Below are 26,338 nucleotides of genomic sequence, written 5' to 3'. Positions count from 1 at the left end.
TTCTGTTTTAATCAAGATTTTCATGGATTCATGCACATTCTCCACTTCCTGGTATCAAACAACAAACATTTTACAGTGCTCAGGATGACTTCATTTACATGCAACAATTTTGACTTTTTCCTTTTTTAAAAACAAAAACAAAATGCTTCAAATTCATATTTTGAATGATCACTTTCCCCCCTGTAAACCTCTCTGATATAAAAAGCTTACATTTAGATATGATAAAAATAACTGAGTCACTGACTCAAAGCAAATAACTATAAAATATGATACAAAATAAGCAGCCCGAGCATCTTCAGGTCATGGTGTTGCTCACAGTCCCATCACAGAGGGAAGCACAGCAGCACCTGTGGAAGGAGAGTGCTTTCAGTCCACTCAGACGGACCATCTTGCATCCGAATCCGGGACTTTCCAGTTCAGCTGGAAGCCTTTGTCGTAGACTTCGTAGAGCACCTTCGTCACGTAATGATTCCCTCCTTCCTGATACAGCTCCAGGTACTTCCTGTAAAGCTTCAGGGCCGTGCATGAGTCCTCCGTGCTGTCGTGGGTTTCTCCCTGGATGTTGAGGCCTGTGGACATGAAAAAAAGGTCAGGAATGATTCAAATGAAAGTGTTCAGCTTCAGATTACAGTGTGGATATGAGGAATTAACACGTACGCTTTAGTGCGTGAACTCAAAAAAGCCTCTAAATACTTTGTTGTTCAGATTTAATTCCAAGATGGGTTTGATGACAACTAAAACATCATGAACTATACTGACTTCAGTAACATGAGCGGATTATCCAGTTTACATATTTGGATCCTAATCCCTCTCACAGTAATAATGTGATTTAATTCGATTACAGACTCATATTTGGATCATTTGGATTTGATTTTGTTTTTTTGTTTCTACTAACTTACCAAGAAAATACCAAGCAAGGAATTTCAGAGAAATCATCCTCTTGTAGGGCAATCGGAAGAGGTGGACGGTGTCAATAACTTGATCTTTGGGAACCTTAAGAAAAAAAATAAAAAACATTAAAATCAAAGCACATCTATAAAAAACACATCTCTAAACTACATGAACTAATTTGAAATTTAAAACTGATGAAATAACGTACCACTAAATTAATGACACGAAAGTCATTCTGCAGGCCGTGGCCGACGAAGCGAACTCCTGCATCGATGAGGAAGCGTAGCTTCAGGTAGGTCGACTTCAGCGTGGTCACGTGCTTAGATGATACTGTGGCATCCAGGTCTCCAGGTTCGATTCCAGAGTATTTTGTCAAATAGTCGACCACCTGGAAGAACAAATTGACAAGTTAGCGGGTGGATCCTTGAAACATTATATATTCATTCTTTTAGGTCATCGTGGTCTTTTCTCTCTGCAGCTTCTCACCTGCTCCTGAGTGGAGATGTAGTCATCGATAAAGGGGACCCCCTCGTTGGGCCCCTGACCCCTCACACAGGTGATCCTGGCCACAGACATCTGACTGGGCATGATGGTCGATTTGGTGCCGCCGCTATGCAGCACTGCTTCCTCCTGCAAACGCACACATTCAGGGCTCAATTTTGTTTTAAATACTTGAGTCAGATTAGGTGAACTACTGAAAATAGGAATATTTAAAATTGTTTTTAATCCTATATTATAATTAATGATGCCAGACTTACCTCACTGAGCTTTACAAACTCAGCGTCCAGCCCCACCAGGTCACCAGCCTGCGGCATCTCACTGACTGTGAGTGGGATGAAAGTGGCGTCTGTCTTGCTCTGCTTCTCAGTCCGATATAAGTCTGATTTGACTTCAGACTGATTGTGCTGACACTCACTGCGGAGGTCGTATTTGGTGTGGTAGTTTCTCTTGGCGTAACACAGGATGGCTGGCACTTTCCAGCTCACATCAAACTGTGCAGCCTCAGTCTGAAAACAAAAGGAGAAACATCTTTTAAATGACTGCACAAATTAAGGTTAGCATGAATAAACAAGCAGGAATCTTATCTAGGATCCTTACCTTCTCAATCGGCTCAATGAGGAAGTCATTGAAGAGGTACCACTGCTGGCGAGAGACTCCCTGAAATAATAAAATCATTTTGAATGTTAAAAATTAAACTTTTTGTAGTCAGCAGATGTCAAACTTTTCTTATCTAAGCGTCACTCACCTCTTTTCTTTGATGGTAGGTCTCACCCACTTTGATGTGTGCGACCAGATTACCACCCGTGCCAGCATCCAGGATGTGCGGCACCGTGACCACTAAGTCATACAGAGAAGCTCCCTCCGCCTGTTCAGCAGCACTTAACTAGTAACAGAAAGTGCAAATAATTGTAAGATAAACTTTTTCATTTCACAAAAGTTGAGAAATTCATGTGTTACAGAAACAAAAACACTAAAACCAACCTATAGTTCAATATCTACAGATTAGTGTAATAATGTTTTAAAAATATTGCTCCTGGAAATATGGTTTTAATTTTGAAGTCAAATTTTAACTTGGTGATGAAAAGTTGCTCAATTATTTCTTCAAGTGCAAAGATCAGCTGAAAATCTAAAGTCCTCACCTCCTCGCCCTCAGGCCAGCTGCTGATCTCCAGTCTCTGACTTTTGCTGAGGGACATCTTGAGAGTGGCGGGGATCCACACGTGACGCTGATCCTGATCTGTCTTCTGCATGGATTTGTTGAAGGCGTACTATAAAAACAGAAACATGGGCAATCATGTAAATAATGAACACATAAATCATTAGTTTCTTTGTTTCTTTTAACTGTATTTAAACACGGTGAATCAGTCGCTTACCTCGGCCTGAACCTTCCAGAATTCGGCCTCTTTGCTGCTGTTCACCTCACAGTTTATCACCAAAACATCTGGGAGATGTCGAATGTTGCGTGTCTGCACCTACAGTGTAACACAAAGAAATGATTACCCTGCACAAAAGGTAACAATCAACCATAAATGATTTGTCATTATGAGTGAATGAAAGCTGTAACTCACTGTGGGCTGATACTTGTCACAGTTTCCACACCATGTGTGAGATCTCTGCTGCAGGCAGATGCTTTTCTTCAGGATCTCAGCAAAGTCGTGCTCCTTTATTCTTTTTCCTGAAGTGTCAAAGTACAATGAATATCAGTGTACATCAAATCAAGCAGATATTTCCCTCTGCTCATTCAAAAACTAAATTAATTCAAACCATTATGTAATCATTAATAGTTCAAGCTTCAAAGACAGAGTAATTCACAGTCACAGATATCCATGCTCTCAGTGCTCTCAGACTCACCTTGAGAGTCGGGGTAATGCATGTTGAACAGCGACATGAGGGAGGAGTGGACTGTTTCTATGCCACAGAGACACAGGCTGCGGTTCTCAACGTCAGAACAAAACAGCTCTCTAATGACAGAGTCGCCAGAGGAGCCCAGAGAACTGCAACACAAACACAAATCACAGTTTCAGAAACCAGAAGAAAAACTCTGCATTTATAAACAAACATAATGATGAGACTGGGACAGTGTCCAGTAAGAATGCAGGTCAACAACGATGTGTTTTACCTGCTCCTGGTCGTCCTGTAGGCCCGTGGATCCTCCTGCTCCTGTGTCTCCTGGAAGAGCTGGTAGAGGATGAAGTGATTCCATCTCTGGATTATGCGACCTAGCTCGACTGTTCCTGTCGTCTCCTCACAGTTTGAGAGGATCAGGCCCATCTCTTTGGCTTCAGGGACGTTTCGAAGTGCTCTGAGGAAGTTGCTGGCCTTAAGGAAGAAGACATTAGAGGTTACTTTGGGCAGTCACAACAAAATGAGATTTCAAAGTAAGAGCCTTGCAATCCCCAACAGATTGAAAAAAAAAGAAAGAAAGAAACTTACCTGACATGGATCTCCTTGTGACAAATCCAACATGTGGAAGAGGAAGCCGAGTTCACAAGCCAAACAAAACTCCTTGTGGCACAAATGATTCTGAACAAGGCAGCGAACTGGCTCCAGGAAGTATAACACCTAAGATGCAAACATAAAAGACCCATGGAACATTTGACAAATTGTCTCATATTAAAAATTAAATGTACACATTGTGAATCTTCAGCTTCTTACCTGGATCATGCAGTTACAGTAGGCGTTGGGAATCTGCGGCTCCAGGCCAGCAAACAAGGTCCTGTTGTAATGTTTGAAGTCAAAATCTTCCCGTCCACGTTTAGAGTATTTAATTGTCACCTGAAGCACAACAAACACATCTTTGTCACATGTTTTGGAAATCAAAGCTTGTAGCAACACTCTAGAAATTGTTACATATCATAATTAACTGTATCTCTATGAACACCAGGGTGAAACATAGCAAGTCCAACCTTTCTGTACTTTTCGGGAACAGTGTGAAGGAGCGGCTCTTCATCACTCTCTGCTGGAGATTCAGGGACGTGGTTGTAATAACCAGGTGTCCCTTCTTTATTTGCAGGGACCTGCAAACAACAAACAGGGGAAAAAACTTAAAATACATCACGTGGAGATGGGTTTAACTTTTTTTGTAAATTTATTACAATATTGTAAAAATGACAGTTTAAAAGAGCAACAAGTTTTTTACATACCTGGTTACAGGGGCAGGCGTAAGGATTTTCCACATAACTGTTGAAGCCAACAGTTTCAATAGTTTGTGGGATTTCTGGGTCCATCCCAGGAGCCCATCTGTTGAAAAGAAACATGTTTTAGATGGAAACCTTTAATGGGAACTACATGAGACTCTAATTTTGAGAACTGCTTTTAAAATATTGAGCAAACCATTTATATCAACTGGGGAAGACTCGACATTATCTTACAAACTTTTATTGAATCTGACAACAATATTTATGAACGCTCTAATGCAAACTCTTCAGTCTCGTTAGTGATTGTGTTACCTTGAGCTGGGTGTAGCCTGGGCAGTGGGGATGGGAGAGCAGGGCTGCAGGTTATGATTCCAGGTCAGCTGAGGCTGTGCATCCACAACGCAGGGCTCTCTGGAGTAGACGTTAAACATAACGTCCCGAGTATCGGACCAGAGACGCACACATCCCCCCGAATCTCCAAAGGCTAAGGCTTGTTTGCTGGATGAGACCTCAAAACTTGTGAGAAAGTGGCCGTTTGTGTTGACGTGGAAAATATCCGCCACGTTGGCGAGGCCAGTGGGCTCACAGAACTGACACTCACCTGGAAAAAGACACAGAATGCAGGCAGTTATAGCAAAGCCACAAATCACACAAAGAAATTGTGTGTCACATTTTTTGGCCAAACATAGTAAGACTATGCTACAGAAAACTGGACTAAAGAATCCTGTAGCCAGCTTCATACCTGTCTGTGAGATGATTGCGAGCCGTGACGTGTAGGTAGGAATGAAGCGCACGAAGAAGGGATCCACATGCACCCAAAGGGGGGTTGCAGCTCGCATCATGCGGAGGTCATACACCATGAGGAAACGTTCATTCAGCCCTTGGCTGGAGAACCCATTCACAGCCAAAAGGTTTCCGTGAACATCAAAGTCTGACAGGCCGCCAGGAAATGCGTCAAACTTTTGTGTCCTAAATGTGCGCAAGTCTCGAAGGGTCACCTGTTATCAGCAGAGGGTCAGTGTTAGAGAGATATAAACCAAACCTTGTCAAACTGATGCAATCAGGGGATACTTACTTTGCCAGAAGGGTGCCCAAAGACGAAGAAACGATTGGTCTGACGCATTATTGTCACTCCAGGTGCCTCCACTGTGAACTGGAAGGACAATCGAGACAGCAGACAGTCAGACCCTCGCTGTGAAGTCAGTTGTATGATGTGCCAGTGGTGTAAGCATAGATAGTTGTGGATTTTGATAAACATAAGCCTGGTGTCTTACTTTTTGAGTTTCTTGAAGTGTGTTCATGTCAACTTCAACCACATAGTTTTGTAATCCCCCCATGAGCAGCATGTTATCAGTCATGAGGAGACTGTGCATATCAGCTCCTTCTTCCATCCTGCAAAGCACCAAAAATTGCCATTAATTCAATAACATAAGGAATAATTTCACAGCTTCAGGTCATCAACAGTCAATGTAACACTTACCGATAATCAAACATGACGAGGCCTCCACGAGTGTAACATCTGAGGTTGCACTCAGAAAGGAACAGCATGCCTGTGTCCAAACTCTGCATGTGTCTGATGGCATCAGTTGCGTGCACTTGGAAAGAAGAGTAGCGTGCCATCGTAGGTCCAAGGAAGGATTTTACATGACCCTAAGAGAAGAGCACAAATATTATTAAACAGTGCAAAGTTTAAGGTGAATGTAGAAGAAACAAACTCTGCTGAAGCATCATTTTGGCTCTTACCGTGTAGTTTCCCATCCAGAGCATTTCCCGCTGCAGGTCAAAATGTGTTGCAGTGACGGGGATGCCAGCTTCTGAAACTTTACTGTGCAGCTCAGAAAAAATCCCCTTCCTTACGTGCACAGGTTTAGGAACGGTCACAGCCAGCTCCTGTGTGTACATTCTCACGTCTTGGTGGAGGTTTGGATTCAGATATGAGTTCATGGTGGGCTCCAGTCCCCCAGGAGTCCACTGAGGAGACCAGTGAGGAGTCCAGTGAAGAGAGTTCATAGTCCTGTGATGGTTGGCCCAGTATTCACCTAATCTTTTGTTGAGAGCTTCAAAAATCTTCTTGAGTTCAGCTAAATCAGCCTGCAGAGGAACTGGAACTTCTGTAAATAGTAGTACTTGCAGGTTTAATCCTGATCTCTTGAAATGAAGAAAACTGGAGTCCAGATCTAAAGTCTGATGGAGAGAGCCACGTATTTAACCTCCACTGGGATTCAAGGCGGTCCTAAGAGTCGTTGACTGTCCCTGCATTAAACGTTAGGCTCACAGGTTTCAGGGTCTGAATCAAGGTGGGTGTGGCTGAGTTTACATGAATACAGGTGTGAATTCTTTGGGAGACGTGGGCATCGTGTCATCATTAAGCCCGCATTAAGGTGTCAGAGGGGGGTTGACCCAGTTTTTGCCTGAGCGTGTTGTTTCTGAATTGCACCAAGATAATGAGTTTGATCAGACTGGGAGGACCTCGTTTAGCACGCTTAATCCACACCTCGATTAACAGCCGTCGTCAACAGGTCGTCAAAAGCACCAAATTCCTTGGTGTCCGAGATGCACCAGATGTTGAGTTTGATTCTTCTGAGCTTCTCCAACAAATTTGCTGCATGTTGGACGACAGTTATGTTACACATATTGTAACAAACTAACCATGATTTAATCAATCAAATGGTCCTTTAGCGTGACTGTTGTTAAAATTCACTGGATTAATGTCAGAGTTCAGTCTTCATCCTGTGTATCCAGGTAGTTGTTGTTCTGAAGTGGTGATCAAAAAGTTGTGGAAATGGATCCATATAGATGAAAAACATTATCATCAGCGGTGAATTCAACATTTCAGTAACAATTAAAATAAAAATTGAGTGGATTAATCTCAGAGTTCAACATTGATTAAATAAAATTAAAGTTTTAAACTTTACAGGTTTTATTTTCTCATCCAATTAATGAAAAATACAACTTTTGGTTGAGCCCTAGCTGAAACCATATAATCCAAATTTGATGCCCTCATTGGTTGAGTCAGTTCAATTGAAGCTGATAGTTGACTGTTGATTAAAGATATTTTCAGCTATTGTCTGTTATCTGTTTCAGTGGTATTGATTAACCTTGGAATGGTGATTGTTTGGTTTTAATTAACAAAGGACCATCAGCACTTGTCCAAACTGCATTTGTGTGAATAAAATAAATGACAACCAACATTCAAAAACACAAAAATGAGCACTTTTATTGATTTCATCATGTTCCTGTTTCCATCAGTGGTTTATTCAACAAACTAGCTATAACAAGTTTATGATCTTACAATAAAGACACTTAAGTCATTTTCCTCAGCCTGTGCTTTTCTGGGTCAACTTCCTGTTTCACGTTTGACCCACTCACCCGTGTCACAGCAATAGAACATGAAAATTTAAGCTTTTTAACTTTTTTAGCAAAGAATTTAACTCAGGAAAATAAACCCTGTGTAGCCTTAATTCAGCTTTTAACATGTTTAGTGTTACTAACAAAGAAAAGATCCACAGACATGAATTGGGCCGAAACAAAAGAAAAAGTCCTTTATGGGGCAGGCTTGTTGGAGACCAGGCGGGGCTCATTTAACCCTTCTGATTCACACCTTGATTACCAGCTTGAAACCTGTGACCCTAAAAACAAAGACAAGCTCAACGACTCTCAGGACCACACCAACCATAAAATTAAACAACAGTTTGTCCCATTTTTGGAAAACATCTTTTGCTCCTGGAGTAAAATAAAACAAATACTATAAAGATTAGTTTCATGTGGTTTGAGCGACTTCCTGTATCTGTCCTTGTGGCAGCAGAGTTAGAGAAAGTGTGCAGCAGATTAGTTTGAATTTCAAACACAATTTGTCTAAATGTTGAAAAAGCCTGAATATTTAAATACTGTTTAAGTCTTCTTTGATCTTTTATTTCACAGTCTGACTTACACTGCAGCTGCCATCTTGTTTTTAAAAATGACTGCCCTCCAGGAAAAATAAAATACATATATTTGTATTACACGAACATTGCCAAGTCATTTACTGGCTAATAACTTATATTTATCAATTACATTTAGTACATTTAGGACCTCTGAAGGGTAACATCCTCTAGTGTCTCAAAAATGTTTTTACTTGCTGGTTTGACACAACCTGAGCCGTGTAACTGTCTAATAGTAGGTGTGGGGAGCCCTGCCCCCCAGGACATGAAGCAGGAATGCAGGAGATCAAGGCCCCAGACATCTACAGGCCCCCCAGAGCACGAGAGTAGTGTAGCAAAGTAACTGCGCAAATTGCTCGTTATTTTCTGCAGGCTGTGTGAGGCTGTGTCTTACTGAAGTCTGACACCGACAAGGTCACACTAACAGCTGCATTTTGATATTTGAATATCGTGGTTATGTTTTGACTGAGAGAAGAAAAAAAAAAAACGAAGTAGACGAAAATCGCTCCAATTTCAATTATGGGTCGATCTGTGTGAGGATATTAAAAAAGAAAAGTTCATCTCAGTTTTGCTGTTCCATAAAATATCAGTATTATTCCTGAAGAGCAGAAACGGAGAGACAGAGAGGGAACACAACATTTTGATCCCAACCCTCATATTTACCTATTAACAATTAAAGAATGCCTAATTGGGACCTGACTGAAAAGCTGATTAAAATGAGAAATGGACCCTTTCATTCAAAGCAGGACACAAATGTGTTCAGTTAGTCACAGCTAAACATAAAAGTACAATAACAAAAATATGAGCAAGGATTGATGCTTGACTTTAATGGCAACTTTGACAATTAATTCTCATGGATTTCTGTCAATTTGCAAATTGTATGTACTATGTATAAAATTTGTCTGTTTAATAAAAACAATTTGTTTTATTGTTCATATCTATGAAATATAATGTGGATAAATGGGACAAAGGTTGAACTGAATCTTAACATTTATCAGATCACAGGTGAGGCTGTGTTAAAGCAGCAAGGAAAACATTTTTTGAGAAACTAGAGGATGTTGAATTTCAGAGGTCCTAAATATGCATTATTTAAAGGTCTTAAAGGTCTTCTGAGTTTTTGCTTTTTGGTTGTGCAAACAAACTAAATACAGGTATGTTACTTTTCCTGGAGGGCAGCCATTTTTAAAAACAAGATGGCAGCTGCAGTGTAAGTCAGACTGTGTCAGACCTTCGTCCCGTAATGATTCCCTCCTTCCTGAAACAGCTCCAGGAACTTCCTGTAAAGCTTCAGGGCCGTGCATGAGTCCTCCGTGCTGTCATGGGTTTCTCCCTGGATGTTGAGGGCTGTGGACATGAAAAAGAATGATCAGAAATTATTCTGCTTTCTTTCTCTCTCAGTCTATCTTTCACAAGCTCAAGATATAATTCTTACAGAGGCTATATAAAGTGCTAGTGGTTGTGAGTGGTGGTTGTGAGTGGTGGTTCAGTCCATGTTATTATTGTGTGTTTGAGGGTACAGTTGTCCATTGTGTGTGTGTGTAGGTGGTTGTGGTGTGTGTATGTCCAGTCCATGTGTTAACGTGGGTCAGATGTCAGGAGGCAGAGTTCAAGACTCTGACAGCTGTGGGGAAGAAGCTGTTCCGGTACCTGGTGGTCTTAGTCCGGTGGCTCCTGTAGCGCCTCCCAGAGGGCAGGAGGGTGAAGAGTCCATGTGATGGGTGACTGGGGTCTTTGATGATTTTCCCAGCCCTTTTCAGACACCGCTTCCTGTAGATGTCCTTTATGGCAGGGAGTGGTGCTCCGGCGATGCGCTGGGCAGTTTTCACGACCCTCTGCAACGCCTTCCGGTCCGAGGCACAGCAGTTCCCGTACCAGACTGTTATACAGTTGGTCAGGATGCTCTCGATGGTGCAACGATAGAAGTTCACCATCGTTGTCACTGATGAGGCCAATCACCGTGGTGTCATCTGCAAACTTAATGATGGTGTTGGAACCATCAGCAGGTCTGCAGTCGTGGGTGAAGAGGGAGTAGAGGAAAGGGCTCATCACACAGCCTTGTGGTACACCGGTGTTCATCGTGATTGTAGATGAGCAGCGGTTATCCAGCCGGACATGTTGGGGGCGGTTGGTCAGGAAGTCCAGTAACCATTTGAGGGAACTGATGCCCAGGTCCTTCAGTTTCCTGATGAGTTGTGAGGGGAGGGTTGTATTGAATGCTGAACTGAAGTCTATAAACAGCATTCTGGCGTAGGTGGTGTTGTTGTCCAGGTGTGAGAGGACAGAGTGCAGTGCGATGGAGACTGCATCCTCTGTGCTCCTGTTCTGGCGGTATGCGAATTGGTGGGGGTCCAGGGTGGGGGGGAGACAGGATTTGAAGTGTGCTAGGACCAGCTGCTCTAAACACTTAGTGATGATGGGGGTGAGTGCTACTGGGCGGTAGTCATTGAGGCAAGATAGGTTGGAGTTTTTGGGTATCGGGACGATGGAGGTGGATTTGAAGCAGGCCGGTACCACAGCGTGGGCCAAGGACAGATTGAATATGTCTGTGAGCACTCCTGCAAGCTCCCCAGGACACGCTCTGAGAACACGCCCGGGGATGCCATCGGGACCTGCAGCCTTGTGGACATTGATCCTGCTCAGCACCGCTCCTACATCGGTGGGGGAGAGAGTCAGAGGTTGGTGGTCTGGCGTCACGTCTGCTTTGGTTACTGATGTTGAACTTTATTTTGTTCATAAGGTTAATTATTAGAGTTGCCAACCATCCCGTAAAAAACGGAATCGTCTCGTATTCAGAGAAAATATTACGCGTTTCGTATTTAGGTGAAAAGGAACAGTTTGTCCCGGACTTCAGCTACAATGAAAAAGACACAAAGCTGGAGTTATTCTGTGTCTTTGCTGCACAGCTGCCTCTTCTTCTCTCATCCTCTCACCCTCCCTCTCCTGTTTCTACTTCAGTCATGAAACTGATCAATGATCAGCTGATCGGCTTTTCTCTCTTGTTTATTTATCGCCCACTTTGCGCCAGAAAGAGGAGACCAGCGGATGTCGCGCTAAACAACAGCAGCACTTTTAAGCTTGATCAGCTGTTGTTAGAATTTATTTAATATTAATTTCTAGTATCAGCTGATGTTTGCTGGAGCCACAGCTGTAAACCTGCTGGTCATGATATCGGTTTGGTTATGTGATGAGAGGGAAACATGAAGACGAAACCAGGAGATGTCCTTACTGAATCATCAGAGCTGTGATGGAGAAACAGGTTTACCTTTTAGTTAACATGAATGAGTTGAAGGGAAGTGATGAACTGTTTCTGAGAGACAAATAACACCAGGATCCTTTTCTAAGTAGCTGACAGCTGGTAACTGTGCAGGGGCGGGTCTAGCAAAGTGTTGCCAGGGGGGCAGGTAGGGCATTAACAGGGAGAGGGGGGCACAAGGAAATACTTTCTTATTCTCATTTAAAATGTCTCACTTTTAAAAAAATAATTATCTGAGTCTTGCAACAAACAATTGATAGATTGATACATATATACCATCAGAACAGTGTACATCACTGTCACAACAGTGTTTATTTTCATTCAAAGGCTTTATGATTTTTGCTATAATGGTGGGCCGGTCTCTAGTCAAAATGCCCGGGACGATTTTTTTGTCCCAGTCCAGCTCTGTATGCAGCTCATCTTCAGTCTGGTGTTACCTACATCTTCCTATTCAGAAGGCAGAATTTCCGAGTTCTGAGTACAATCGAAAGCACCACGACTGCAGTTTTTGTGTTGGATGTAAAAAGCAGGCTAGGATAGAATCAGGCGTGGGATTTCTCTCGTGGAAATGTGCACATTATTTTTTCCTTTCTATTGGTAGGTGGCACAGTGCACTTGTGGCAAGTAAGCAAGCTAGAAGACTGGCAATCTTGCTGGGTATCCAGTTACAGAAGCAACACATTAACAAGAGAATTCTGAGTAAAACCAAAGTTACTTTCCCTAGTAACAAGTTACTCTGAAAGTAACGAGTAACTTGAAGTAACTGAGTTACTTTTGATAGAAGTAACTAGTAATGTAACTAAGTTACTAATTTAAAGTAACTTACCCAACACTGGACACTACTCATGTCAGCACTTATATTTCTGACCTCGTGTTATAATCGATTAAACGCGATCTCCTCCCTTTTGCCCCCATTTTTGATGTTGTGGGTACAAATGATCAGGCATGACATTCTCATAATAAATCAGATAAAATACTGCAAATAATTAATCCTGCATTTGTGTGATTGAAATGTGTGTGCAATGACACCGTTTTAAAGATTTGGCCTAAATGATCGTGGCTCAAGAGTTGGGAGTTCGCCTTGTAATCAGAAGGTTGCTGGTTCGAGCCCCGGCTTGGACAGTCTCGGTCGTTGTGTCCTTGGGCAAGACACTTCACCCGTTACCTACTGGTGGTGGTCAGAGGGCCCGGTGGCGCCAGTGTCCGGCAGCCTCGCCTCTGTCAGTGCGCCCCAGGGTGGCTGTGGCTACAATGTAGCTGCCATCACCAGTGTGTGAATGTGTGTGTGGATGACTGGTTGTGTAAAGCGCTTTGGGGTCCTTACGGACTAGAAAAGCACTATACAAATACAGACCATTTACCATAATGAGCAGATAAATATTTTTGAAATCTGGGCGTATTTCCAGGCACTAAGTGTATTCTTGACTATCATACAGCTCACACAATTAGAACATTGCATAACATTTTTTTTTCCATCAGTTTTCAAATCCAAAAAATACATTGTAGCTGCAGTGATTCCTTAATTAGTCAATGATTAGAGTTCAATTCGGCTGGGAAATATTAACTGCTGTTTTTGAGAAGTAGTGTTTTTAACACAGGAAACATAAAAAGAAAATATGAGAGAGAAAAGATGGACGTTCAGCTTTAGAACTTTTCTGCTCTGGTTCAAAAACGTCCTCCTGTTGGAGCAGTTTAACTGCAGCAAACCAAAGGTGAACACGGTGCACACGGGCAGAAAATAGATTTGTTTGTTAAAGTCACAACCTTTGGTTTAAGGTTCACTAGGAAACTGAAGTTCCTGGTTTATTGGAAACCACAGTATATATTAACCACAACCAAGTACTTTATTGACAGATATGACAGTGAACAGTGAGAAAATATACATAACACTGTTTTGTTATATTTTTTGCATGTATCAGAGACCTGATTAAATACTGCATAGGTCACTATCAGCATAAAGATTTCAATGTGTTGGTGACTGCATAAAACACAAGTTAGCATCAGAGAATATAAGGACATGGTTTAGCTAGCAATCATTTTTGCAAGCCAGAATTTTATAGTTAGCTAATTTAGTTGGCTAATTTACCAGCCACATAAGCCCTGGGAGTTTTTGTGTTTCAATAACATTAAAACCAAATGAAGGTTCCTCCATTATTCAAATTCCTACTGATGCTAAATAGAGTTGACCCTGATAGATAAATTCCATGGACTGTTCCCTTTCATGAGTGAGTGATATTGGTTTTTGGTGTCTTCTCCCTGTCGTATGATGAGGGTAGAGCTGTACATTTTAGTTAGAACATGGTTTATCATATTTAGGTTGAAACTAACTTGCTAAATTCATGTGAACTTCTAACTGCACTGAACTTGGTGAAGTCCTTATTGCAACACCTCTGAGAACAGCTGCACATTGAAAGACCATTTTTAACTCTCAGAGGTGCCTCAGTTGGTTTGACTGTGGGGACTGAAGGAGCATCTGGATCTGGAAACTTCTAACAACATCAAACAAACAAAGCACTTGACAGCAGTCAGACACTTTTCTTTTTCCCTGCCATGTTTTCTTTACAGCCCAGGTTTTACTGCTCAGGAAAAATAACTCTAAGGGGAAGCCTTTGTTACTCAGTGAGAAGTCAAGACTAGGGTTATTTTTTAAGCTCATTTAAAATACCTGCTGTACAGGCTATAAAAAATGTACATTTATGATCACTATATCAACAAACATGCACAGAAATACACAATAAAAACATAACAGTCAATAAAACAGCTGAAACAGCTAAAGCTGAAAGCCAGTCAGAGTAAACTGATTTCTAACAGAGTCTTAAAATGATCAGACAGCTCTTATGTTAATCGGGGAGGTTATCCTAAAGATTAGTGGCAGCCACCAAAAAGACTCTGCCACCATGTTCACTAGATACTAGACATATTTCTTTGGCTGAATGTGATTGTGCTGCTGATTTTTGCTGGATGTTTCACAGATGTGCTGAGCAGGCTCACTTTGACTTAAGCTACCACTGTACTGATTCTTTGGTAAGTGTTGTGTTTCCAGGTGCTGAATTGTACTATATGCTGTTTAGCCAACAGAAAGCTGAATTTCATTTAAAATACACTTAATGACAAGAGATACTTGACTGTTGATTTGGTTTACCATTAATAATCCTGGAAGTTAGACGACCTCTGGAAGGTGGACTAGCTTTAGATGAAAACCATACTCAGGTCTCTCCACTGATGCTTATTTTTAACAGTGGACGTCTTTCAGGATCTCTCTCCACCAACCAACATGGAATCTACTGCCTTCATCAGATGCTGCTCTCCACATAGTTTCATTTGCCTTTCATGATAAAAGTGACCACTCCATGAGAACCATGAAATACTCTTCAGCGTGTGACACAAATTTCCCTCTTGAATTCACAATGTGTAGTTTCATAAGCATTATATGTCTAAATGATGTAACACAGATACTCATTTTTTCTTGAGCCACAAGCATGTCGGCAAGAAAAATGTCATCTTGCCTTTCTCTCGTTGAGCAGGCATTTCAACTCTACAAAGTTAGGAAGATAAGTGAAAAAGACCAAACAATTGATCCAGGGCAGGCAAAGGCTCTTCCATGCTCACGAACAAGAGAGTGTAAGGTGAAGATAAGGGTTATTTGAAATCAGCAAAGCTTCCAGAAGAGCTTGTGAAAGATAGAGTGAGAGAGAAAGAAAGGAGAATAATTTCTGATCATTCTTTTTCATGTCCACAGGCCTCAACATCCAGGGAGAAACCCATGACAGCACGGAGGACTCATGCACGGCCCTGGAGCTTTACAGGAAGTTCCTGGAGCTGTATCAGGAAGGAGGGAATCATTATGGGACGAAGGTCTGACACAGTCTGACTTACACTGCAGCTGCCATCTTGTTTTTAAAAATGGCTGCCCTCCAGGAAAAGTAACATACCTGTATTTAGTTTGTTTGCACAACCAAAAAGCAAATTTGTTAATAGGTAAATATGAGGGTTGGGATCAAAATGTTGTTCTCCCTCTCTGTCTCTCCGTTTCTGCTCTTCAGAAATAATACTGATATTTTATGGAACAGCAAAACTGAGATGAACTTTTCTTTTTTAATATCCTCACACAGATCGACCCATAATTGAAATTGGAGCAATTTTCGTCTACTTTGTTTTTTTTTCTTCTCTCAGTCAAAACATAACCACGATATTCAAATATCAAAATGGAGCTGTTAGTGTGACCTTGTCGGTGTCAGACTTCAGTAAGACACAGCCTCACACAGCCTGCAGAAAATAACGAGCAATTCGCGCAGTTACTTTGCTACACTACTCTCGTGCTCTGGGGGGCCTGTAGATGTCTGGGGCCTTGATCTCCTCCATTCCTGCTTCATGTCCTGGGGGGCAGGGCTCCCCACACCTACTATTAGACAGTTACACGGAGAACCCTTGTGAATCTACACGCACACAGGTGTGTGTTGTCGGACTTGTGTGCTGCTCAGTAGTGATGGGTCGTTCGCGAACTAAATGGCTCTTAGAGCCGACTCTTTGAAGTGAACGACGTGAGCCGGCTCCTTATTGGGAGCCGTGAGGTTTTTTTTTCTTTCTCTCACCCTCTCTCTCGCCCTTTTTTCCGCTAAACTCCGCATGCGCGGCCTGTACTTTGCGCTGGGCAGAGGGGGGAGGGGCGTTAGTTACACTCGCAGTAGCACAGGAACAGAGCCAGAGAGAAAAAGAGCGAGGGACAACAACGTCACATTAGAAAGGTATAGTAATCATCCACTATTTTCAGTTGCAGATGATAAAGGATTCAGAAATCATGCAGGCCCATATGACAGAGAATGTGCATCTTCTTTTTGTTTTAATATTTTAATTTATATTTAATTGTGTTGTGGTTTGCAGTGTTTTGTGTTGTTTCACGTTAAATTTGTTTAAAAGGAAAAAGCTGAAAATTTAAATAGTTAAAAGTTTAAAATGTAAATAGTTGTTTTTTGTATTATATGATTTATTTATTACATTTTATGTGGAGTGAATAAATAAAGTATATTTATGGTGGCCCTTAGAGACAAAGCACGTACAAACTCCAAAACACGTACAAACTCCTAAGCATGTACAAACTCCAAAACGCGTAATAACTCAGACGCACTTACAAACTCAGAAGCACGTACACACTCCAAAACACGTAAAAACTCAGAAGCACGTACAAACTCCAAAACACGTAAAACCTCAGAAGCACGTACAAACTCAGAATCGCGTACAAAAGACAACAGAAGTGCTCCAGGATGCTAGGGCGCAGTGTTGAGCTTTTGTTACCTAGTGGCTACACAAGCCAGAAAGTATCAACAACCGGATTTGGTGTGTGGTAGTAACAGGTAAATGAACTTTTTTTTTTTAAATTATTTGAATAAATATGAGTGCTTGTCTATAAATACACAAACAATACACACATGCTTTCAATTGTGTAATTTAAGTGATCTGGGTAGCTCTGTTTTGGAAGTTCAGTTAACGCTAGAAATGTGTTTTGGAGTTTGTACGTGCTTTTTGGAGTTTGTATGTGCTTTAGAGTTTGTACGTGTTTTGTCTCTAGGGGCCATATATAAACATATATAAATAAAACCACTTTTTTTACATTAGTAATTCCTTTTCTGCATAATTTTATATTATTGTTAATGATAAATTAATTAAAGCAACAAAACAACCTGAAGAGCCGGTTCGGAGCCGAAAGAGCTGGCTCTTTTTAGTGAGCCGAGCCGAAAGAGCCGGATCTCTAAAAAGAGCCGGAAATCCCATCACTACTGCTCAGTAACATTCAATATTTATTATTTACTGTTACTTGTGGTTATGTTGGTTGTTGCTGTGGATGCGGATGTGCTCATGTGTACGCCGCTGCTTTGTGCTGCGTTTGGCTGGGAATTGTTGAAATTAAATGTTTACATCTTTGTATATGAATCACATGAATTAGCGCACTGTACATCACCCAAAGAAATTTCTACTTACTAAATCTGGAACTGGATATCAGCTTCACACCAGCCATTCGTAGTGTTATAAGTCTACTTCACGATCTTCTGAAGAGTCCTGAGTGTTTGGTGACTTCTGAGTGACTTTTAAGTTTAGACAATACTCTGGCACGGAAAAGGTTACGGCTTTCTTTGGACTTTTATATCCCTGAAAAAATGCTTCCTCTCTCTCACAGAATCTGTTGATTTCGGAGCCTTGAATTGGTTCAAAGGCCTTGACTGTCTTACTCGCCACATATTGACAAAAATATTCGTTTTGATTTCTTTTATTATTATTATCGATATTACAATATTTCTCTGACTGTAATAGCTCGTTTTTAAGCCTCCCAGTTATCAGTATTGTGATCACACTATTGCTTTAATATTATTGAGACTACACAACACATTCATTCCTGACCTCCACATATCCAGCTGAACAGGATTACTATACTCTGTGTAGATTTACACATTCTTTCATGGAACATTGAAATAACTGTGTTGTGTAGATTTTTAACATATCTCCTGGATCATTACTAACTGTATGTTTAGTTTTACTTGTAGAGTTGTTGGTAAGACCAGACAAGGAGCTCAAACAATTTCATTTTATGGTTCCCAAAACAAAACAAGCCGAAAAACAATGAAAATAATGTCAAAAACTTTTAAAAACAACTGCGTGGAAACGGTAAGAGTGTGCAGATCATCCAGCAGAGGGCACCATTATATCAAAAAATCGTTCAAATGTGACTTAAAGCTTTATTAAATGAAGCATGTCTATTGAAGTATAGTTACTACTTTTCAAAGGTGGTGGCTGTAAATGCTGCACTTGAAGCACAGTCCTTACCAGTTAGGGCATTTTAAAGATCTCGAGGTGAAATATTGTGGAATTTTTTCAAACTTGCTAAATGTGTCATTTATAGAAGAGAAATAACAGCTTTTGAAAAATTGAACGTTGATCTGAATTCTGAGAAAGCTGCAAAAAGTTAGCTGGAAAATGAACAGTGCAACAGATTTCACAGAAGCTGGCGGAAAAAAAACAAACTAAATTCATTGTGGTTGGATTCTGTTTTAATCAAGATTTTCATGGATTCATGCACATTCTCCACTTCCTGGTATCAAACAACAAACATTTTACAGTGCTCAGGATGACTTCATTTACATGCAACAATTTTGACTTTTTCCTTTTTTAAAAACAAAAACAAAATGCTTCAAATTCATATTTTGAATGATCACTTCCCCCCCTGTAAACCTCTCTGATATAAAAAGCTTACATTTAGATATGATAAAAATAACTGAGTCACTGACTCAAAGCAAATAACTATAAAATATGATACAAAATAAGCAGCCCGAGCATCTTCAGGTCATGGTGTTGCTCACAGTCCCATCACAGAGGGAAGCACAGCAGCACCTGTGGAAGGAGAGTGCTTTCAGTCCACTCAGACGGACCATCTTGCATCCGAATCCGGGACTTTCCAGTTCAGCTGGAAGCCTTTGTCGTAGACTTCGTAGAGCACCTTCGTCACGTAATGATTCCCTCCTTCCTGATACAGCTCCAGGTACTTCCTGTAAAGCTTCAGGGCCGTGCATGAGTCCTCCGTGCTGTCGTGGGTTTCTCCCTGGATGTTGAGGCCTGTGGACATGAAAAAAAGGTCAGGAATGATTCAAATGAAAGTGTTCAGCTTCAGATTACAGTGTGGATATGAGGAATTAACACGTACGCTTTAGTGCATGAACTCAAAAAAGCCTCTAAATACTTTGTTGTTCAGATTTAATTCCAAGATGGGTTTGATGACAACTAAAACATCATGAACTATACTGACTTCAGTAACATGAGCGGATTATCCAGTTTACATATTTGGATCCTAATCCCTCTCACAGTAATAATGTGATTTAATTCGATTACAGACTCATATTTGGATTATTTGGATTTGATTTTGTTTTTTTGTTTCTACTAACTTACCAAGAAAATACCAAGCAAGGAATTTCAGAGAAATCATCCTCTTGTAGGGCAATCGGAAGAGGTGGACGGTGTCAATAACTTGATCTTTGGGAACCTTAAGAAAAAAAATAAAAAACATTAAAATCAAAGCACATCTATAAAAAACACATCTCTAAACTACATGAACTAATTTGAAATTTAAAACTGATGAAATAACGTACCACTAAATTAATGACACGAAAGTCATTCTGCAGGCCGTGGCCGACGAAGCGAACTCCTGCATCGATGAGGAAGCGTAGCTTCAGGTAGGTCGACTTCAGCGTGGTCACGTGCTTAGATGATACTGTGGCATCCAGGTCTCCAGGTTCGATTCCAGAGTATTTTGTCAAATAGTCGACCACCTGGAAGAACAAATTGACAAGTTAGCGGCTGGATCCTTGAAACATTATATATTCATTCTTTTAGGTCATCGTGGTCTTTTCTCTCTGCAGCTTCTCACCTGCTCCTGAGTGGAGATGTAGTCATCGATAAAGGGGACCCCCTCGTTGGGCCCCTGACCCCTCACACAGGTGATCCTGGCCACAGACATCTGACTGGGCATGATGGTCGATTTGGTGCCGCCGCTATGCAGCACTGCTTCCTCCTGCAAACGCACACATTCAGGGGTCAATTTTGTTTTAAATACTTGAGTTAGATTAGCTGAACTACTGAAAATATGTACTAGGAATATTTAAAATTGTTTTTAATCCTATATTATAATTAATGATGCCAGACTTACCTCACTGAGCTTTACAAACTCAGCGTCCAGCCCCACCAGGTCACCAGCCTGCGGCATCTCACTGACTGTGAGTGGGATGAAAGTGGCGTCTGTCTTGCTCTGCTTCTCAGTCCGATATAAGTCGGATTTGACTTCAGACTGATTGTGCTGACACTCACTGCGGAGGTCGTATTTGGTGTGGTAGTTTCTCTTGGCGTAACACAGGATGGCTGGCACTTTCCAGCTCACATCAAACTGTGCAGCCTCAGTCTGAAAACAAAAGGAGAAACATTTTTAAATGACTGCACACATTAAAGTTAGCATGAATAAACAAGCAGGAATCTTATCTAGGATCCTTACCTTCTCAATCGGCTCAATGAGGAAGTCATTGAAGAGGTACCACTGCTGGCGAGAGACTCCCTGAAATAATAAAATCATTTTGAATGTTAAAAATTAAACTTTTTGTAGTCAGCAGATGTCAAACTTTTCTTATCTAAGCGTCACTCACCTCTTTTCTTTGATGGTAGGTCTCACCCACTTTGATGTGTGCGACCAGATTACCACCCGTGCCAGCGTCCAGGATGTGCGGCACCGTGACCACTAAGTCATACAGAGAAGCTCCCTCCGCCTGTTCAGCAGCACTTAACTAGTAACAGAAAGTGCAAATAATTGTAAGATAAACTTTTTCATTTCACAAAAGTTGAGAAATTCATGTGTTACAGAAACAAAAACACTAAAACCAACCTATAGTTCAATATCTACAGATTAGTGTAATAATGTTTTAAAAATATTGCTCCTGGAAATATGGTTTTAATTTTGAAGTGAAATTTTAACTTGGTGATGAAAAGTTACTCAATTATTTCTTCAAGTGCAAAGATCAGCTGAAAATCTAAAGTCCTCACCTCCTCGCCCTCAGGCCAGCTGCTGATCTCCAGTCTCTGACTTTTGCTGAGGGACATCTTGAGAGTGGCGGGGATCCACACGTGACGCTGATCCTGATCTGTCTTCTGCATGGATTTGTTGAAGGCGTACTATAAAAACAGAAACATGGGCAATCATGTAAATAATGAACACATAAATCATTAGTTTCTTTGTTTCTTTTAACTGTATTTAAACACGGTGAATCAGTCGCTTACCTCGGCCCGAACCTTCCAGAATTCGGCCTCTTTGCTGCTGTTCACCTCACAGTTTATCACCAAAACATCTGGGAGACGTCGAATGTTGCGTGTCTGCACCTACAGTGTAACACAAAGAAATGATTACCCTGCACAAAAGGTAACAATCAACCATAAATGATTTGTCATTATGAGTGAATGAAAGCTGTAACTCACTGTGGGCTGATACTTGTCACAGTTTCCACACCATGTGTGAGATCTCTGCTGCAGGCAGATGCTTTTCTTCAGGATCTCAGCAAAGTCGTGCTCCTTTATTCTTTTTCCTGAAGTGTCAAAGTACAATGAATATCAGTGTACATCAAATCAAGCAGATATTTCCCTCTGCTCATTCAAAAACTAAATTAATTCAAACCATTATGTAATCATTAATAGTTCAAGCTTCAAAGACAGAGTAATTCACAGTCACAGATATCCATGCTCTCAGTGCTCTCAGACTCACCTTGAGAGTCGGGGTAATGCATGTTGAACAGCGACATGAGGGAGGAGTGGACTGTTTCTATGCCACAGAGACACAGGCTGCGGTTCTCAACGTCAGAACAAAACAGCTCTCTAATGACAGAGTCGCCAGAGGAGCCCAGAGAACTGCAACACAAACACAAATCACAGTTTCAGAAACCAGAAGGAAAACTCTGCATTTATAAACAAACATAATGATAAGACTGGGACAGTGTCCAGTAAGAATGCAGGTCAACAACGATGTGTTTTACCTGCTCCTGGTTGTCCTGTAGGCCCGTGGATCCTCCTGCTCCTGTGTCTCCTGGAAGAGCTGGTAGAGGATGAAGTGATTCCATCTCTGGATTAAGCGACCTAGCTCGACTGTTCCTGTCGTCTCCTCACAGTTTGAGAGGATCAGGCCCATCTCTTTGGCTTCAGGGACGTTTCGAAGTGCTCTGAGGAAGTTGCTGGCCTTAAGGAAGAAGACATTAGAGGTTACTTTGGGCAGTCACAACAAAATGAGATTTCAAAGTAAGAGCCTTGCAATCCCCAACAGATTGAAAAAAAAAGAAAGAAAGAAACTTACCTGACATGGATCTCCTTGTGACAAATCCAACATGTGGAAGAGGAAGCCGAGTTCACAAGCCAAACAAAACTCCTTGTGGCACAAATGATTCTGAACAAGGCAGCGAACTGGCTCCAGGAAGTATAACACCTAAGATGCAAACATAAAAGACCCATGGAACATTTGACAAATTGTCTCATATTAAAAATTAAATGTACACATTGTGAATCTTCAGCTTCTTACCTGGATCATGCAGTTACAGTAGGCGTTGGGAATCTGCGGCTCCAGGCCAGCAAACAAGGTCCTGTTGTAATGTTTGAAGTCAAAATCTTCCCGTCCACGTTTAGAGTATTTAATTGTCACCTGAAGCACAACAAACACATCTTTGTCACATGTTTTGGAAATCAAAGCTTGTAGCAACACTCTAGAAATTGTTACATATCATAATTAACTGTATCTCTATGAACACCAGGGTGAAACATAGCAAGTCCAACCTTTCTGTACTTTTCGGGAACAGTGTGAAGGAGCGGCTCTTCATCACTCTCTGCTGGAGATTCAGGGACGTGGTTGTAATAACCAGGTGTCCCTTCTTTATTTGCAGGGACCTGCAAACAACAAACAGGGGAAAAAACTTAAAATACACCATGTGGAGATGGGTTTAACTTTTTTTGTAAATTTATTACAATATTGTAAAAATGACAGTTTAAAAGAGCAACAAGTTTTTTACATACCTGGTTACAGGGGCAGGCGTAAGGATTTTCCACATAACTGTTGAAGCCAACAGTTTCAATAGTTTGTGGGATTTCTGGGTCCATCCCAGGAGCCCATCTGTTGAAAAGAAACATGTTTTAGATGGAAACCTTTAATGGGAACTACATGAGACTCTAATTTTGAGAACTGCTTTTAAAATATTGAGCAAACCATTTATATCAACTGGGGAAGACTCGACATTATCTTACAAACTTTTATTGAATCTGACAACAATATTTATGAACGCTCTAATGCAAACTCTTCAGTCTCGTTAGTGATTGTGTTACCTTGAGCTGGGTGTAGCCTGGGCAGTGGGGATGGGAGAGCAGGGCTGCAGGTTATGATTCCAGGTCAGCTGAGGCTGTGCATCCACAACGCAGGGCTCTCTGGAGTAGACGTTAAACATAACGTCCCGAGTATCGGACCAGAGACGCACACATCCCCCCGAATCTCCAAAGGCTAAGGCTTGTTTGCTGGATGAGACCTCAAAACTTGTGAGAAAGTGGCCGTTTGTGTTGACGTGGAAAATATCCGCCACGTTGGCGAGGCCAGTGGGCTCACAGAACTGACACTCACCTGGAAAAAGACACAGAATGCAGGCAGTTATAGCAAAGCCACAAATCACACAAAGAAATTGTGTGTCACATTTTTTGGCCAAACATAGTAAGACTATGCTACAGAAAACTGGACTAAAGAATCCTGTAGCCAGCTTCATACCTGTCTGTGAGATGATTGCGAGCCGTGACGTGTAGGTAGGAATGAAGCGCACGAAGAAGGGATCCACATGCACCCAAAGGGGGGTTGCAGCTCGCATCATGCGGAGGTCATACACCATGAGGAAACGTTCATTCAGCCCTCGGCTGGAGAACCCATTCACAGCCAAAAGGTTTCCGTGAACATCAAAGTCTGACAGGCCGCCAGGAAATGCGTCAAACTTTTGTGTCCTAAATGTGCGCAAGTCTCGAAGGGTCACCTGTTATCAGCAGAGGGTCAGTGTTAGAGAGATATAAACCAAACCTCATCAAACTGATGCAATCAGGTGATACTTACTTTGCCAGAAGGGTGCCCAAAGAAGAAGAAACGATTGGTCTGACGCATTATTGTCACTCCAGGTGCCTCCACTGTGAACTGGAAGGACAATCGAGACAGCAGACAGTCAGACACTCGCTGTGAAGTCAGTTGTATGATGTGCCAGTGGTGTAAGCATAGATAGTTGTGGATTTTGATAAACATAAGCCTGGTGTCTTACTTTTTGAGTTTCTTGAAGTGTGTTCATGTCAACTTCAACCACATAGTTTTGTAATCCCCCCATGAGCAGCATGTTATCAGTCATGAGGAGACTGTGCATATCAGCTCCTTCTTCCATCCTGCAAAGCACCAAAAATTGCCATTAATTCAGTAACATAAGGAATAATTTCACAGCTTCAGGTCATCAACAGTCAATGTAACACTTACCGATAATCAAACATGACGAGGCCTCCACGAGTGTAACATCTGAGGTTGCACTCAGAAAGGAACAGCATGCCTGTGTCCAAACTCTGCATGTGTCTGATGGCATCAGTTGCATGCACTTGGAAAGAAGAGTAGCGTGCCATCGTAGGTCCAAGGAAGGATTTTACATGACCCTAAGAGAAGAGCACAAATATTATTAAACAGTGCAAAGTTTAAGGTGAATGTAGAAGAAACAAACTCTGCTGAAGCATCATTTTGGCTCTTACCGTGTAGTTTCCCATCCAGAGCATTTCCCGCTGCAGGTCAAAATGTGTTGCAGTGACGGGGATGCCAGCTTCTGAAACTTTACTGTGCAGCTCAGAAAAAATCCCCTTCCTTACGTGCACAGGTTTAGGAACGGTCACAGCCAGCTCCCGTGTGTACATTCTCACGTCTTGGTGGAGGTTTGGATTCAGATATGAGTTCATGGTGGGCTCCAGTCCCCCAGGAGTCCACTGAGGAGACCAGTGAGGAGTCCAGTGAAGAGAGTTCATAGTCCTGTGATGGTTGGCCCAGTATTCACCTAATCTTTTGTTGAGAGCTTCAAAAATCTTCTTGAGTTCAGCTAAATCAGCCTGCAGAGGAACTGGAACTTCTGTAAATAGTAGTACTTGCAGGTTTAATCCTGATCTCTTGAAATGAAGAAAACTGGAGTCCAGATCTAAAGTCTGATGGAGAGAGCCACGTATTTAACCTCCACTGGGATTCAAGGCGGTCCTAAGAGTCGTTGACTGTCCCTGCATTAAACGTTAGGCTCACAGGTTTCAGGGTCTGAATCAAGGTGGGTGTGGCTGAGTTTACATGAATACAGGTGTGAATTCTTTGGGAGACGTGGGCATCGTGTCATCATTAAGCCCGCATTAAGGTGTCAGAGGGGGGTTGACCCAGCTTTTGCCTGAGCGTGTTGTTTCTGAATTGCACCAAGATAATGAGTTTGATCAGACTGGGAGGACCTCGTTTAGCACGCTTAATCCACACCTTGATTAACAGCCGTCGTCAACAGGTCGTCAAAAGCACCAAATTCCTTGGTGTCCGAGATGCACCAGATGTTGAGTTTGATTCTTCTGAGCTTCTCCAACAAATTTGCTGCATGTTGGACGACAGTTATGTTACACATATTGTAACAAACTAACCATGATTTAATCAATCAAATGGTCCTTTAGCGTGACTGTTGTTAAAATTCACTGGATTAATGTCAGAGTTCAGTCTTCATCCTGTGTATCCAGGTAGTTGTTGTTCTGAAGTGGTGATCAAAAAGTTGTGGAAATGGATCCATATAGATGAAAAACATTATCATCAGCGGTGAATTCAACATTTCAGTAACAATTAAAATAAAAATTGACTGGATTAATCTCAGAGTTCAACATTGATTAAATAAAATTAAAGTTTTAAACTTTACAGGTTTTATTTTCTCATCCAATTAATGAAAAATACAACTTTTGGTTCAGCCCTAGCTGAAACCATATAATCCAAATTTGATGCCCTCATTGGTTGAGTCAGTTCAATTGAAGCTGATAGTTGACTGTTGATTAAAGATATTTTCAGCTATTGT

The 26,338-nt window shown here is 41.5% G+C and overlaps 2 protein-coding genes across 2 annotated transcripts; both read right to left on the bottom strand.

The window, feature by feature from the left end:
- On the bottom strand, positions 1-6,921 carry LOC146364764 (PAN2-PAN3 deadenylation complex catalytic subunit PAN2-like). Its single transcript, XM_084918282.1, has 22 exons — positions 6,273-6,921; positions 6,010-6,179; positions 5,804-5,921; positions 5,605-5,682; positions 5,272-5,527; positions 4,842-5,130; positions 4,536-4,632; positions 4,299-4,409; positions 4,048-4,167; positions 3,826-3,954; positions 3,512-3,711; positions 3,244-3,386; positions 2,961-3,067; positions 2,766-2,864; positions 2,532-2,660; positions 2,138-2,275; positions 1,990-2,049; positions 1,650-1,898; positions 1,378-1,521; positions 1,100-1,279; positions 900-993; positions 1-569 (listed from the first exon to the last, which is right to left on the bottom strand). The coding sequence occupies exons 1-22, from the start codon at positions 6,537-6,539 to the stop codon at positions 376-378; spliced, it is 3,372 nt and encodes a 1,123-aa protein (XP_084774408.1). The 5' UTR covers positions 6,540-6,921; the 3' UTR covers positions 1-375.
- A 12,103-nt stretch (positions 6,922-19,024) lies between these two features.
- Positions 19,025-25,589, bottom strand: LOC146364763 (PAN2-PAN3 deadenylation complex catalytic subunit PAN2-like). The gene is made up of 22 exons (XM_084918292.1): positions 25,014-25,589; positions 24,751-24,920; positions 24,545-24,662; positions 24,346-24,423; positions 24,013-24,268; positions 23,583-23,871; positions 23,277-23,373; positions 23,040-23,150; positions 22,789-22,908; positions 22,567-22,695; positions 22,253-22,452; positions 21,985-22,127; positions 21,702-21,808; positions 21,507-21,605; positions 21,273-21,401; positions 20,879-21,016; positions 20,731-20,790; positions 20,392-20,640; positions 20,113-20,256; positions 19,835-20,014; positions 19,635-19,728; positions 19,025-19,304 (listed from the first exon to the last, which is right to left on the bottom strand). The coding sequence occupies exons 1-22, from the start codon at positions 25,278-25,280 to the stop codon at positions 19,111-19,113; spliced, it is 3,372 nt and encodes a 1,123-aa protein (XP_084774418.1). The 5' UTR covers positions 25,281-25,589; the 3' UTR covers positions 19,025-19,110.
- Between the last annotated feature and the right edge of the window lie 749 nt (positions 25,590-26,338).

This window comes from Perissodus microlepis, chromosome 20, assembly GCF_051167445.1.
Source record: "Perissodus microlepis isolate ML-2025 ecotype Zambia chromosome 20, ASM5116744v1, whole genome shotgun sequence".
Lineage (NCBI taxonomy): Eukaryota > Metazoa > Chordata > Actinopteri > Cichliformes > Cichlidae > Perissodus > Perissodus microlepis.
This window is presented reverse-complemented; position numbering and strand designations above follow the sequence as displayed.